Genomic DNA, 14,577 nt, shown 5'->3' on the forward strand with positions numbered 1-14,577 from the left:
AAAGTATACATGCAAGTAGTTTAAAATATACATGTAAACTAGACAAGTTTAAAATAATCACATGTATATTTTACACTCTAGGGATAGTAAATTAGCTCTCAGTAAATTCAAAGTTACCAAAATATACTATAATCCAACATAAATATTTGTGCTATTTGATATTAATTACAAGCACTCTGTAAATATTTTTTATTGATTTCATAAGGGCTGTATCTTCCCACAACCAAAATTAAAGGAATTGATTACACCAAAAAAAAAAAAGCATAACTAGTGTGTCAATTTGCCAAGTTAACTGTTGATTCAAGAAAAAAAAGTCCTGCCCAAAAAGGAAACAGAAAACTAAGAAATAACTTTTAGTCATCAGGCCACATCTAGGCTAAAAGCATGTGTATATGCACTTCATTTCAGTGTCCCTGTGAAAATGAGCTGTTTCTCTTTATGTAGTAATTCCATAATCAGCCCAGAAAGTAAGGGTCCACTAAATTTAAGCCTCGTTTAAAATTGCAAAGCAATTTATAAAAATTTCCACATTTCTGAGGCACAAAATAAAACATCCTATGTTGGCTGGGCACGGTGGCTCACGCCTGTAATCCCAGCACTTTGGGAGCCCGAGGCGGGTGGATCACGAGGTCAAGAGATTGAGACCATCTTAACATGGTGAAACCCCGTCTCTACTAAAACTACAAAAATTAGCCGGGCCTGGTGGTATGCGCCTGTAGTTCCAGCTACTCGGGAGACTGAGGCAGGAGAAGCGCTTGAATCGGGGAGGTGGAGGTTGCAGTGAGCCAAGATCGTGCCTCATGCCACTGCACTCCAGCCTGGTGACAGAGCAAGACTCTGTCTAAAACAAACAAACAAAAAACCATCCTATGTCCTATGTTAATTCTCCATTCACAGGATCATTTATAGGATCATTTATACCTGTCGTTCAAATGATCATAAAAGATACATACCTCCATAATGTACTCTACCAACTTTTATGACAATTTTTTTTATAAGTAAGCACAATTGGAGTAGAGCAAGAGAGGACACAGGTAGATATGATAGTGTTTAAGCCATATGGCAGGGCTTGATGTGGTTCACCAAAGCTAGGCAAAAATAAATAAGCAGTAAAGACTATGAAAACCAAAGGCAGCTGTAATAAACACCTGCAAATGCTGATGAGCCCTGCTCACAAAGGTGCTGCTGCTGTTTGGAAGACCTTGCTTCCATCCTTTGCATGCAATCTAATGCACTACGCCAGCAGTCCTCAGAAGGCTGCTGGTCTCCACAGCAAAGGTCGTGCAACCCAGCTGCTTCTCTCCTGAAATTAGAGCTAGCAAGAGCAAGTTCCCTCACCTGTGTATTTTCTGACTGACATAAGAAGGTCAAATATCTCCCACCACACACACGAAAACAAAAATTTCGCAACTATATTACTGCTAATCAGTTCATACAATAACAGAAATATTGTGATGCTAAAGAGCTTAATGCAGAATGTCAAAGAAGAGTGGCAAGTGCAGAAACATAAACTTGAATGAGCCATGTTTCCCTAAAAGTAGTAAGCCTGAGCAGGGTCAAAAGATGGAAAGAAAAACATGGAAAACCATTTCTGAAGAATTCTTTTCATACATATCACTGCCCCCCATATCTCACCCTTCTAGGTCAGCTACTTTCTGGATTTAATGCTCTGACTTTCAAAGAGTCCTTTCTCAAGGTACAACCAATGGTTTGTTAATAAGAATACTAATCTATATACAGCATCTTTCTTTTAAAGAGCTTAAAGTGCCCCACATGTTATCATGTTCACTTTATTAATAGTCTTGGGCAAAAGTGTGCTGGGTAATCATCCTTATTCTCTACACCTGCTGGGAAAACAGCACACTAAGAACAGAACTGACATTTATTGGGTACTTATTGCATGCCAGGCAGCGTCGTAAGTACTTTACATTTAATCCTCACAAAACCCCAACGGGGTAGAGACTGTTATTATCTCCATTACAGATGAGAACACAGAAGCGCATAAACATTATGTGACTTCCAAGGTCACCAAGCAGGTAAGTGACTGAGCTGGATTCAGACACAGACCACTGGACTCCAATGGCACATGCTTGTTACCACACACCAGAAGGGCTCTGTAAACATGTGCCTTCACAGGGTCTCCCCAACAGTGGCTGCTGTAAGCCTGGCACCTGGGTCTCAGGCTTCATTTCTTCTAGCCCTAGACTTCCTTTATGTGAGTCTATATCCCATGAGTTTATTCATAAACTCTAAACCTTCACTTAAAATTCAAGAAAATCTATGTGCGCCTATCGCTGTAAAGGTAGATTTAAGTGACTATATTAACACCTACAACAACTTAAAGTGCATGTTATTCTGCATATTCTACCATTACCTAAAATGGTGTTTTTCAAACTTTTTGGACCACAATTAACGGTAAGCAGTGCACTTCAACACCATGACCCAGTACCCACATACACTGGAGAGAAATGTTTCACGAAGCCACACTCATCCATATTATGTGTTATGTTCTTAATATATTCTATTCTATTTTAAAATGCTGGCTGCAACCTAATGAACTGATTTTATGACTCACTGATAGGTTAGGATTGACAGTTTAAAAAACTCTCATCTAATATGTGTATTATCTCTGATTATCCCATCTGAGTAAAAAATGAGCAAACGAAGAAAATCAATAAAAGAACACCTTTGCCATTGAACATATCACCCCAACAACCAAACTCTTTATCCTTCTGTAGCCCTATCAGGCTCTGTTCAGTTATACATGACTTTAATTTCTGCCTTAAAAAAAATCACTATACTATCAAAAACACTGACACTTCTTATTAAAATATATCATTTACCTATCTATTACTTATCTATTTTTGGCCAAAATAGAAATGTTACTAAAAAAAAAAAGGGTGCATCTTACCAGATTGACATAACACAGAAACAATGAAGTTAATGGTTTGGGGTGAACTCTGTGTGGCTGAACAGCTCAAGTTCAATTCAAAGTGTAAGCCATGACTTGAAAACACGGAGTGGTGAAAATACTAATGGGACAGGAGGCCAGAGAGAGCCAAAGGGGTGGTCTGAAATGAAAAAGCCCACTCATGGTGTATTCATGACCTGGCCAGAGTCAGGACCCAGCTTGCTTGGCCTCCAGACACCATTTCATAGATGCAACAGCAAGTTCACTTCTGACTTCAAATGCCAATAAAAATCACTAAGATAATCTGCAGCTGGCTGAACAGTTCCAATAATATTAACAAAGTAATCTTTTTCGAGCAGGAGTCCTTTGTATTGCTCAAGACAATCGGGCTTATGTTACCTCTAGGAAAGCCCTTTTTGGCACACTCCCACATTCCCCACTGTGACAGTTAGGAAACTTTTCTTCCCCTCCTGTCTCAGAGAAGTAACGGTCCCTTCTCCTTTCCCAAACTGCCCCACAAACTGGGCTGGGTCCCATCCCCCTCTGCCTTCTTCAGGATCCTGCTCAAGTAAAGATCCCTTCTCTCTTGTGCCTTAAAAAGAGACAAGACTGGCCGGGCGCGGTGGCTCAAGCCTGTAATCCCAGCACTTTGGGAGGCCGAGACGGGCGGATCACGAGGTCAGGAGATCGAGACCATCCTGGCTAACACAGTGAAACCCCGTCTCTACTAAAAAAAAAAAAAAAAAAAAAAAACAAAAAACTAGCTGGGCAAGGTGGCGGGCGCCTGTAGTCCCAGCTACTCGGGAGGCTGAGGCAGGAGAATGGCGTAAACCCAGGAGGCGGAGCTTGCAGTGAGCTGAGATCCAGCCACTGCGCTCCAGCCTGGGCGACAGAGCGAGACTCCGTCTCAAAAAAAAAGAGACAAGATTTCTTTCCACAAATATATTCATTTTCCTTTTTCAAATTCTAAGGTAAAAACATTCTTCCCTCAACATGCCTGCTACTCTTTTTTAAACCAAGTATGCTTCCTTTAAACACCTGCAAACTGGTGTTTGTTCCCTTCACCCTGAGATCATTTTCTGAGATTCATAAAAGTTAAAAAAAAAAAAAAAAACCATATGCCAGGCACTGGACCGGGCACTAGAGTTGCAAAGATAATAAAAGGAGGTCCCGACTTTTTAACCAGGTCACAGTTAGGAGGTCAGCTCCCGCAGGGAGCTTGTGATCCATCTCCCTGGCTCTCCCAGCACTGACACCCATGACATCCTGTTAATCCTTTCCAGGCTCTTCCCTTGCCTCTGTAACCATTCAGTTTGCTGGCTCCTTTCCTATCTTCACTCCCTAAAAGATGGCCTCTCCCAAGATTCTGGTTCAGGACTTCTCTATTACATACCAGGATTACTTTACCAGGGCCCCACAAAGGGGCTTCAGAGGGGACCGAAGTCCTCTAAAATTTTAGGTAAGGTTTTGTATATGACTGCATTATTTGAGGGGAAGAGAAGCTATAATTTACTTCGTATTCTCAAAGGAGCCCATAACTTCAAATGACTTAAGAACCTATTCCAAATCTACATCTCTAGACTCTTTTCTGAGGGGCAGGCCTTCAGTGGCTTGCTGTCAATTCTGTCAAAATACATGAAATGCTGTGTGTCCAAAACAGAATTCATTGTTCCTTCCCCTTCCCCTTTCTTCCACCTGTTTCTGCAAATAAAATCTTTTTCTGACTTTCCTACTCTGTGCACAGTGCCCTACCTTCATCACTCAAGTTCCAGACCTCAGAAGTCCTTCACTGGAAATTGAATCCATCCTTCAAGGCCCTACACTAACAACTATCAATTCCATGCAGGCTTTTCCAATTTTGGTTACATGTGGTCTCTTCTTCCTGTGAGTCCCCAGTGGATTTCCTTTGCATTTCTCTTGCACAACTGAATGTATACTATCTTATATTGGGGCTAACCGTATTTGTCACATCACTACTGTTTGACTGTCACATCCCTCAATGGGACTAGGTACCACTCATCCTACACACTACTTATCCTTGAATGCCCCCACTGCATCGTGACACCATCCAACACAAGACATGAAATGAACTTGACTGATGAAACAGTTACACATGTGGACTTGAGTATCAGGGACTGCTATTCCAAAAGCAGGTTCAAGGGCTGATCTGTTTCAATCTGTATCTTGTATTGGTGACTGGCAAACTGTTTTAAGGATGACTTTCAGTGATCAAAACCTAAGATAATGTCATTTTCCAAAACTTCAGATGAGCAACTCAGTTGACCTTTTTTTTTTTTTTTTTTTTTTTTTGGCAGTTTGTTACTTTATTGACTTCCTAAAACAAGAAGCAGGGATTCTCAGCACAGGTATGAAAAATATGGCCAAGTACCACAGACTTGAGAAATCAAGCACTCTGCGGATGACTCCAATAACAGCAACAGAGATTTCTAGGTTTTGGTGTTAGATTTGCAATATTCAGAAACATCCATCTCATTTGTTTCCATATAGTGATTTTTCCTTCCTTTCTACTAAACCCGAGTTCAAGAAAAAAGCCATCATTGCAAAACTCCCATGCAGATGCCACTGTGCTGACAGTAGAGAGAGAAATAAAGGCTGATCCCTGCCTTGATAAGCTCATAATTTATCAGGCAGTGGTAGGGGGAGGTAGGAAGCAGTTATGACAAAATTATTCCATAAGGCACACTGAGATAAGTGCTCTGATAGAGGAACTTGCAAAGACTAACAATTGAGAGGTAAGATGAACTCTCACTGGGGGCACACACATATGGCCTGGAAAAGGACAGAGGACAGATTAAGATGTTGAAGGCTGAGTGTGTGGAAGATGGGTATGCAAGAGACGAGGGGATTGCAGGTAAAGGCGATAGCAAAATCTGAACCAAGAAGGTACTGTGTGTGCTAGGAGAGCATAAGGCAGCCTTGTGCAGCTGCAGTGTAGGGCACAAGCTATGAAAAGTAACTGGGGGTTTGTTTTTTGGGGGATAGAGGGTGATACAGTAACATGATCATATTTAAAAACAAAACAACAACTGACAGCATTGTGTAGGATTAGCTGGAAGGGGAAGAAACTGAAAGAAGGGAAGCCAGTTTGGAAGTATGGATTAAGGTAGGAAGCATAAGTGGAAATGACAGGAAATAGCTGGGTATTGCTACTAAGTAGAACTTACAGGATTCAGAATTGATGTGCCTATGGGAGGAATAGCAGGGGAGGAATTGAAAAGCTGACTTCAAGTTATCAAACCTAAACAACTGGGGATCCTCAAACTTGCGGGACATATAGGATGAAAGGTGGGTTTCATGAACTGCAAAGAGGTTAGGGCAACAACGAGTTTGTGATTCTATCTTTTTTTTTTTTTTCTGAGATGGAGCTTTGCTTTTGTCACCCAGGCTGGAGTACAATGGCACGATCTCAGCTCACTGCAACTTCTGCCTCCCGGGTTCAAGCGATTGTCCTGCCTCAGACTCCTGAGTAGCTGGGATTACAGGTGTCCAGCACCACACCCAGCTAATTTTTTAAAAATATTTTTAGTAGAACTGGGTTTCACCATGTTGGCCAGGATGGTCTCGAACTCCTTACCTCAAGTGATCCACCCACCTTGGCCTCCCAAAGTGCTGAGATTACAGGCGTGAGCCACCGTGCCAGCTGAGCTTGTGATTCTCAGACTCCCAGAGGAAGGAATTTGAGGGTTAGACTCATTGGACTCACTCAAGGACAGCATCAGGGTTAGATCTGAAGTCATCTACATAGCGGTGACGACTTTAAACGAAACGAAACCATCAAGGCAAAGTTAATAAGGCGAGAAGAGAAGAGGGATAAGAGTGAAGAGATATTTACATTTAAGGAAAAGACAGAGGTAATGGAGACTGGAAAGGAACAATCAAGATGGTGCAGGAATACAGAAACCAAGACTTTCAAGAAGACAGTGGTCAAAATGGTTGAATACCGGAGAAGAGATCGAACAGAATGAGATGGAAATGAGCCACTAGATCTGGCCAGTAATGAGCTCCATACTGGAATGGGTTGGAGGAATGAATGCACTGGAGACGAGGATAGGCTAGAATATTCTTTCCAGAAGTTTGGCAATGAAGTGAAAGATGGGACAGTAGTATAAGGGGAAAGCCGGTCCAGCACTTGACTTTTTTAGGGGAGCATACCCTAGAAGAAACAGAAGATACCAGAGAAAGGGGATGGTCGATGAAGCAAGATCTTGCAGGAGACAGACTGGGGCTTCAGCTCCCTCAAACCCGCCATTCTGTCAATTTCTGATAATTTAGGGCCAGATATGCATAAATCAAGACAGAACACATTTCCTAATTGAACTTTCATCAATTAGACTCACATTCTCACTTTCATAATAATTAAGAAGATGTGTTCCCATCAGACTCTCTTTTTATCCTAATAGAATTAAAAACTCTAATATAGACATTTTTAAAAATCACATATTTAATCACAAACTTAGAAAAGGCTGAAAATAGATTCAATTATGAGATGAGCACATTTGTTCCCAAGCATGACAGTTTCATCTGTGTTCAACACATGCCTCTTTTACTTCAGGGTCCCTTCCATCACCTTGGGTTTAGTCTGCAGTATGATCATCCCATACTTAAGATAAAGGCATTTATACAGTATATGTTGTAAATAATTGTTTCCTCACTCTCCCCTTAGCAGGTATTTGCATCTAGGTTCAAGTCAAACTGACGAGGAAGATAGGGGTTAGAAGATTCGAGCAAGGCACGGCAGTAAAAAAGGAGGTAAGGCTGAGGCAGGATATAAAGAAATATCATTCTAAGAGCAAAACTCATAGAAAGGCTTATTTCAGTCATGCAGTAAGAGTAAGGTTACTCCAGTAGTTTGGTGAAGAGGAAGGAAACGTTTTAGGTATACATACTGAATCACCTTTGGACTAAGTCATAGATTACAACTAATTAAATGCATAATAAATTGGTCCTGACAATTCCATACTAAATGCGATCAAATGACATTTGAAAGGTTATTCTTTTCAAAAGTAAACCTGCCCCTATTCAGCTATTGGTGCAGTACCTACACCACACATCTATATTTGCTCAAATGGCATTTAGACTCAGAGTTTGTTCCCATTTACAACTGGAGCCACAAAAGCCTGACACTCATTGCTTATTAGCTCCAAAGGTGAAAGCAATGAACTTTGGGATATGACCTCACAGTGTCGCACTCAGCCACCCGAGTCCGCCTCACTACCGCCTACATTTTCAGGCGGGATGGCCAAGACTGAGGGCACACTCGGAGTTGGAAGAGCACAAGGTGCCCTTGGTGAAGCTCCCAGGCTCATGCAGGGCTCTTGCCAGCCTCCAGGGCTTTGTGTTTCAGTCACCTGGGGCAATCCATCCCACGCAGACTGACAGGGGAGAGACCTATTCCCTCTGGAAATGATGAAATTATTAAATAAACACCCCCACAGACACATCACACTGGGAAACACAACATAGACAGTAAAAGAAAGAGGATCCCAGCTCGCGGGCAGTTTTCACAGAGGAGGCACTGAGAACCTTCCCATGCTGAGGAGCACGCTGGAATTTACCAGACTGTGAGCCAGGGGAAACGCGTATCTCGTGAGGATCTCAAACATATCTCTTCTGCTGTGGCCTTCCTGTTTCAAAGCGAACCTCAGGTTTCTCATGTCCTGGGGGCAAAGGAGAAGTATGACAGTTCAGTCTTCAAAGAAAGTCATGTTAATTAGCAAGAAATCTTCCATTCAATTAAGGGAGAAGATTCACTTACCTAAAAGGGCAATTAATCTAAATTACAAAAATTGCTTTGTTTTATATGGTAATTTGATATATCTGGCTTAAGAACACCTGAAAATATTTCCATCATAGCCATGAATGTCAAGACAAGATAAAGCAACTAGCACTAAGGAGAAGATAGAGCTAAAATTCATTTTATAAAAAGGAAAAAAAAAAATCAAACCTTGCCTTGCACAACATCTATTATGATCCATTTACTTTCACTGGGTTCTGAGTTATTTCACATCTATTATGGTCCATCTACTTTCACTGGTTTCTGAGGTATTTTTTAATTTTTTAAAATTTATTTTATTTTATTTTACTTACTTTTTGAGACGTAGTCTCTTGTGGCCCAGGATGGAGTGCAGTGGCATGATCTTGGCTCACTGCAACCTCCGCCTCCTGGGTTCAAGGGATTCTCGTGCCTCAGCCTCCTGAGTAGCTGGGACTACAGGCACACACCACCACGCCCAGCTAATTTTTTGTATTTTTAGTAGAGATTGGGTTTCTCCATGTTGGCCAGGCTGGTCTCAAACTCCTGACCTCAGGTGATCTGCCTGCCTCGGCCTCCCAAAGTGCCAGGATTACAGGTGTCAGCCACCACACCCAGCCCTGATATTTTTTTAATTATAAAACTATTTTATTCAAACAGCCCTTCTAAAGAGTACCTGCTATCAAATATAATCTCAACATTGTCAAACATGTCATTAAAATAAAGAAGCTGTCTTCCTAAATGACATTTTAAGCTCTCATGCAAGTAATACATTTTTATTCTACAATTTTACCTTCACAGAGTTCCATATAAGCCACATTAAAGTAGCCCATATTAGTAGTAACTATACTTCTGGGAACTAAAAATAAACAGTCAAAACCGGATTTTAAAGGTAGCTTCCAATACATATCTGTTCAATAAGCAGGAAAACTTTCTTTTAAACCAAATCCAAAACAAGTAAGCTCCTTTAAATGTCAATTTGTATTATATATACAGATATAACATTCTATCTTATTTTCAAGACTGGAGTTTTTTTTAAGGTTGTCTCTTTAAAAAAAATCACTTACAGTGCTGTGACTGAGTGATAGCTCTGCATTGGAACCCTACACTCTGCAGTGCACTTTCAACTTTCATTGCAGATAAAGGAGTGCTATGCTGGACCATGGAGCCACTTCAGGAGCGGTACAGACCTAGTTGTTGCCCTCTTGGATATCACAATCTTCATTTTTTTTCTAGGTGCTTTTTCCTTCCTTATCTCAAGAGTACTCTTAATGCTTCCCAAGTCTTCAGTCTGAAGGACCAGCACAGGCTATGGCCTTCACAAGACATCTCCAAACACAAATAGCAGCAAATAAAGTATGAAGAACTAAAGTCTGAGACCACTCATAAAGAACTTGAGATTGAGTACCCTGTACACAGATGACATCTACTAGGCCTTGCCAGCTCCAAGATTCTGTGCTTTTTTAAAAAGCATGTCACAGAATAAAGTCCAACAACCCATTCATATCACCTCCCAAGAAAATTGGGATACTAGTTATTGGTTCATGATGCAATGAATAGTTAAATAAGGGGAATAATCATTTCAATGGGATGATATGCATTAAAAGGGTTTACGACCAGCCACAAGTGCAATACTAGAGAGTTGAGTACTCTCAGGGCTCAGGCCCTGTGAGGAACTTTCTTCCTAACAGCCGCAAGTCGGATGGTAACTCTGTAACATCATTCTCTTCACTGCTTGGCCAGAAATTAGACCATCTCTACATGAATATTTATTTTGATCTATCAGTGATTCAAACAGCTACTTTTAATGTGCCAAAGCACAAATGATTCAAGTAAGTTCTTTTTGCCATCTGATTAAGATGCAATTAAAGACAGAATATTATTTCTTGCCAACAAAACTGAAGTAGAAAAGGCAAATGACTCACAAGCGGCCGATCACCAAATCTGTAACAGAAATAGGAGCACAGACTAACTGTAAGTTCCACCTGGTCTCCTCAGAGTTTGACTCATCAGGGAAAGAGCCACATGGGCTAAGAGTCTCCCAGTCAGACCCTCAGCTGTTTTAACAGCCGGGTCATATGGTGATGTTCCAAGCCTCACTATAGTAAGAGTTGAAGAATACATACCCCTGCTGCAACGACTCTGAAGAATTGATTTATTGAGGCGTCATTTCTAAAGAAACAACACACATCACTGCTCACTTCAAACTGCCACACTATGTCTTTAAGGCGAGTACATGGGAGTGAGGTGGGGAAAGAAAGAGAAGGCTTTGTGGTGATATGGTTTTACTTTACTTTTTTTGTTTGTTTGTTTGAAAGACTCCACACAGGCACCAGGGGCTGGTATGGGGCCTGCAGGGTAAGAATTTGCATATTCAGAACTACCTTTCTCCTGCTGCTGGACAACATCCTCTGGGACTTGTATCTACCGTGGGAAAGTTGCTACTGGCAAGCAGAAATCTCTATGTGCACTGCTGGCATAGCCAAATCTACAGGAGTTGTAACTACTTGTTTCAGGAGAGAAATGCGGTTGTATCATGGTTATTGAATGCAGGCGAAAGTTGACCTATAAGAGACAGGACAGTGAGTCTTTTATCTCACTGCAGCAGATTTCCTCTGTATCAATGTCAGGTTTGTTACTGAGAAAATGGAATATGATTCTGTGACGTCAGTGTTGCTGGGGAGATAATTTAGTTAAAAGGTTGTGCTACAACATTGTTCTAAGCCATCACCTTTGGGCTCATGCTAACTCCAAAAAATATACATATGTAACATTTCAGAATTATGCTTGGTGAGTTGTTCCTAGGCCTTTTGTTCTTAAATAGTCAAGGGTGAAAATGTGCTTTGTCTCATTAATTTTGGGGGGATTGATATTTAAGTACTAGTTTTTCCTATTATAAGGCAGAAAATAGGGTTTTTTCAACACTGTAAGAATGAAAGTCACCTCAAAACTGTCAATATAGCAACCCCATTTTCCCTTGAGTACTCTAATATTAAACACTCTACTCCCATAAATCCTTTTATGCAAAATACAAAAGCCTTCCTTCAAAGTAAATTCCCATGTTTCCAGGCCCCAAAGGGTAGACAGTGGCTGGGATAATGGATAAAGCATTAAGGTAGCTTGAATTAAACCACCACCAAAAAAAGCTGAGGTGGATGGTAGTGGTGAATTTCAGTTAAGATTTAATAATGGCATCATCCTTTAGTTTCTGATAGAAAAAACGAGTCTTGATCTTTTATAAACTGGAAAGAAAAACACCATATTGTAGCATAATCCAAATATAAGCACACAATGTTGGTTTTTGAGAAATCGCAGTGTATGAGGTTAGGAAAGGAGACTTAGTTTTTGGTTCTGGCTCTTGCGCTGGCTCCCTAGGCAACCCAAGACAAGTAATCTCAGATAGCAAAGGCCTCACTTCTCTATCAATAGAATGAACGACTTGGATTGGCTAAAGGCCAGCAAAATTCAGCCCAGGTCTTCAAATTAAGACTGTTGGTTTTTTTTGTTGTTGTTGTTGTTGTTTTTGTTTTTAACACTTCAAAAGTGTTGAAAAAACAACACACAAAGAAGAATACACAACAGAAATCCGATGTGGCCCACAAAACCTAAAATATTTGCTACTGAGCCCTTCACAGAAAACGTCTGCAAAGCCCTGCACTGGACTGGTGGTTCACAGTCACCCAAGACACCTGAACACATCCCCACCTTCTGGGTCCCAGCCTTCAGAAATTATCTTAGCAAAGTTAACCAACTCTTTGGAGCCTCAGGCTCCCCATCTACAATACGCCCATCTCAGAGGGCTGCACTTGAGGATCAAATGCAAAGCACCTAGCATGTGTTTGGATGGACACAAATGCTCAATACATGGTTACTATCATAGCAAAATGTACCTCTGAAAATAACCTAAGCAAAAGTTATGAAGGTTATTAGAGGTAAGGACACATCCTGTTAACAGAGGGCAAAATCTCTTCTATTCCTCCTTCCTTCATGGCAACACATGACATGAAGGGGCACCAGGAGCAAGCTGGAGCAAAAACTAAAGTGGTTTAAGAAATTTTATCTATAAAGTTCTCTTCCCACTCAGTCAAGCTAACAAACTGACCAGTTCCTCGAGTCCTTGTATTTGGTGATTGCAGTGGGTCCCTCACGTGGGCACTATTTCCCAGGCACTTTTGAAAAGCTTATTCTTAAGGGAAGAACCACTTTCAGGGCCTTAGATGAACATGAGACCTCGATTTTTTTTTCAAATCCGCATTAATTTTCTACTATCATTCAACATTAACGTGCCTTGTTCTTTGCATAAGAAAGTATCGAATCTCTTACTTTACAAGTAATATCTAGACCATAGGAATTTTCTCCTCTACTTGTTGCGCCTCCCATTTTTTCAATTCTTGAGATCACACCCAGAGGAACATCAAGTATTAGAGCAGAATCCTGTAATGGACAAAAATACAATAGTCAGTATTTCTGTCAGTATAATTAAAACATCAAAAAACATATAAAAACAACCATATGCTTTCAGGGTGATTTTACCTTGGCCCTTTTAGCACTTTATGAACAAAAATATGATACAGATCACACATGACAGAGCAAGCATTAAAACAGTCAATTATGCAATCAAAATGCATCCCCAAACATTTGCCATTGTGCACTGCCTCCGGAGTCAAGAGTAAACTCCTAGGTACACATTCCCAGGATATCTGTGATGTCACTTCTAGCCTGTTTCCATAGGATTCTCTCCCACAATATTCTGCACTCCAACTAAGTAAACTTCTTCATTCTTCAGATGCTTCATCCACGATCAGGCCATGTGCTTTGCTCAGGGTGTTCCCTTTGCCTAGAATGATCTATCTTTCCCAACTACCAAAATTCTCCCCATGACTTTTGCCTTGGCTCAGCAAGCATCACCTCTAATGAGGCCTTGCTTCCCAATTAGATCAGGCAGAGTTCATCACTTTTTCCTCGGAAGTTCCACAGCACTTGATTCAGACTGCTGTTAATGACCTGCTTCACTCTGCCTTGTTACCACAAATTTACACATCTGTATTCCCCCACTAGAAACCAAGCATCTGGAAATGGTGCTTGTCTCTGGCATGGGTGCACTTCCCAAAGCAGAAGCACAGCAAGGCTTCTCCATCATTTGCTATCCAACGCTGGGTGCAAGTGGTCTAGAAGGCTGCTGGCATAATGGAATCATGTTAGTCAAGTAATAGCACAATCATCACCAGGAGATCATCACAGCAGCTGCCATGTAGGAAATACCTCTCTTCTGTGCCAGGTACTACAATAGGGGCTTTGCACGCATCATCTCATTTTATCCTCACAACCATTCCAGGACATAGGTGAAGTATCCCTGTTTCCTGAGTTTTTCAAAGCTTCAATAACTTGTTTAAAGTATATGGCAGGGTGGACATTCAAGGCAATGCCTGAAAACACACATTAAAAGCGCCATAAAAATCGTCCTACTCTTTGATCCAATAATTTTGCTACTAAGAACTTATGGCTATCGCTTAACAAAAGGAAGATGTTCAATGGAGCTAGAGGTAGATAACAGGGTAGAAAAAACTATAGTCAACTTGATGGAACAAGTATACACACAGCTATTAAAATAATTATGGTACATGGAAAAATAAGTTTAAGTGGGAAAAAGCAGCATACAACATACGTGGTGACTACAATAACATGAAATATCTATCTATAGGGACAAAGACATGAAGGGCTACACCATTTTTAATCCAAAATTTTCTTTCATGCTATGACAGATGAGTTCGAAAAATAAAGAAAAAAATTTTTAAGGGGTATTTGATTTTTTGTTCTTTAAAACCTTTTGGGGCTACAAATAAAGTTTTTCTTTTTTTTTGTTCTTGGTTGGAAGGCAACTTTTTTTTTTTTT

General features: G+C 40.7%; 1 protein-coding gene across 3 annotated transcripts in view; it reads right to left on the minus strand.

Moving 5' to 3' along the window:
* The window catches only part of MTM1 (myotubularin 1), a 118,486-nt gene that overhangs the window by 53,008 nt on the left and 50,901 nt on the right, over positions 1 to 14,577 (minus strand). For 2 of the 3 annotated variants that reach the window (XM_011954659.1, XM_011954660.1), the window contains 2 exons: positions 13,008 to 13,118; positions 8,488 to 8,589 (listed from right to left, as the gene is read on the minus strand). In XM_011954659.1, the coding sequence (XP_011810049.1) occupies positions 8,488 to 8,589; positions 13,008 to 13,118 (213 nt within the window). The remainder of the gene's footprint in view (positions 1 to 8,487; positions 8,590 to 13,007; positions 13,119 to 14,577) is intronic. The other variant, XM_011954662.1, reaches the window with a different exon arrangement.

The sequence above is a fragment of the Colobus angolensis genome, unplaced genomic scaffold (assembly GCF_000951035.1).
Source record: "Colobus angolensis palliatus isolate OR3802 unplaced genomic scaffold, Cang.pa_1.0 Scaffold389, whole genome shotgun sequence".
NCBI lineage: Eukaryota > Metazoa > Chordata > Mammalia > Primates > Cercopithecidae > Colobus > Colobus angolensis.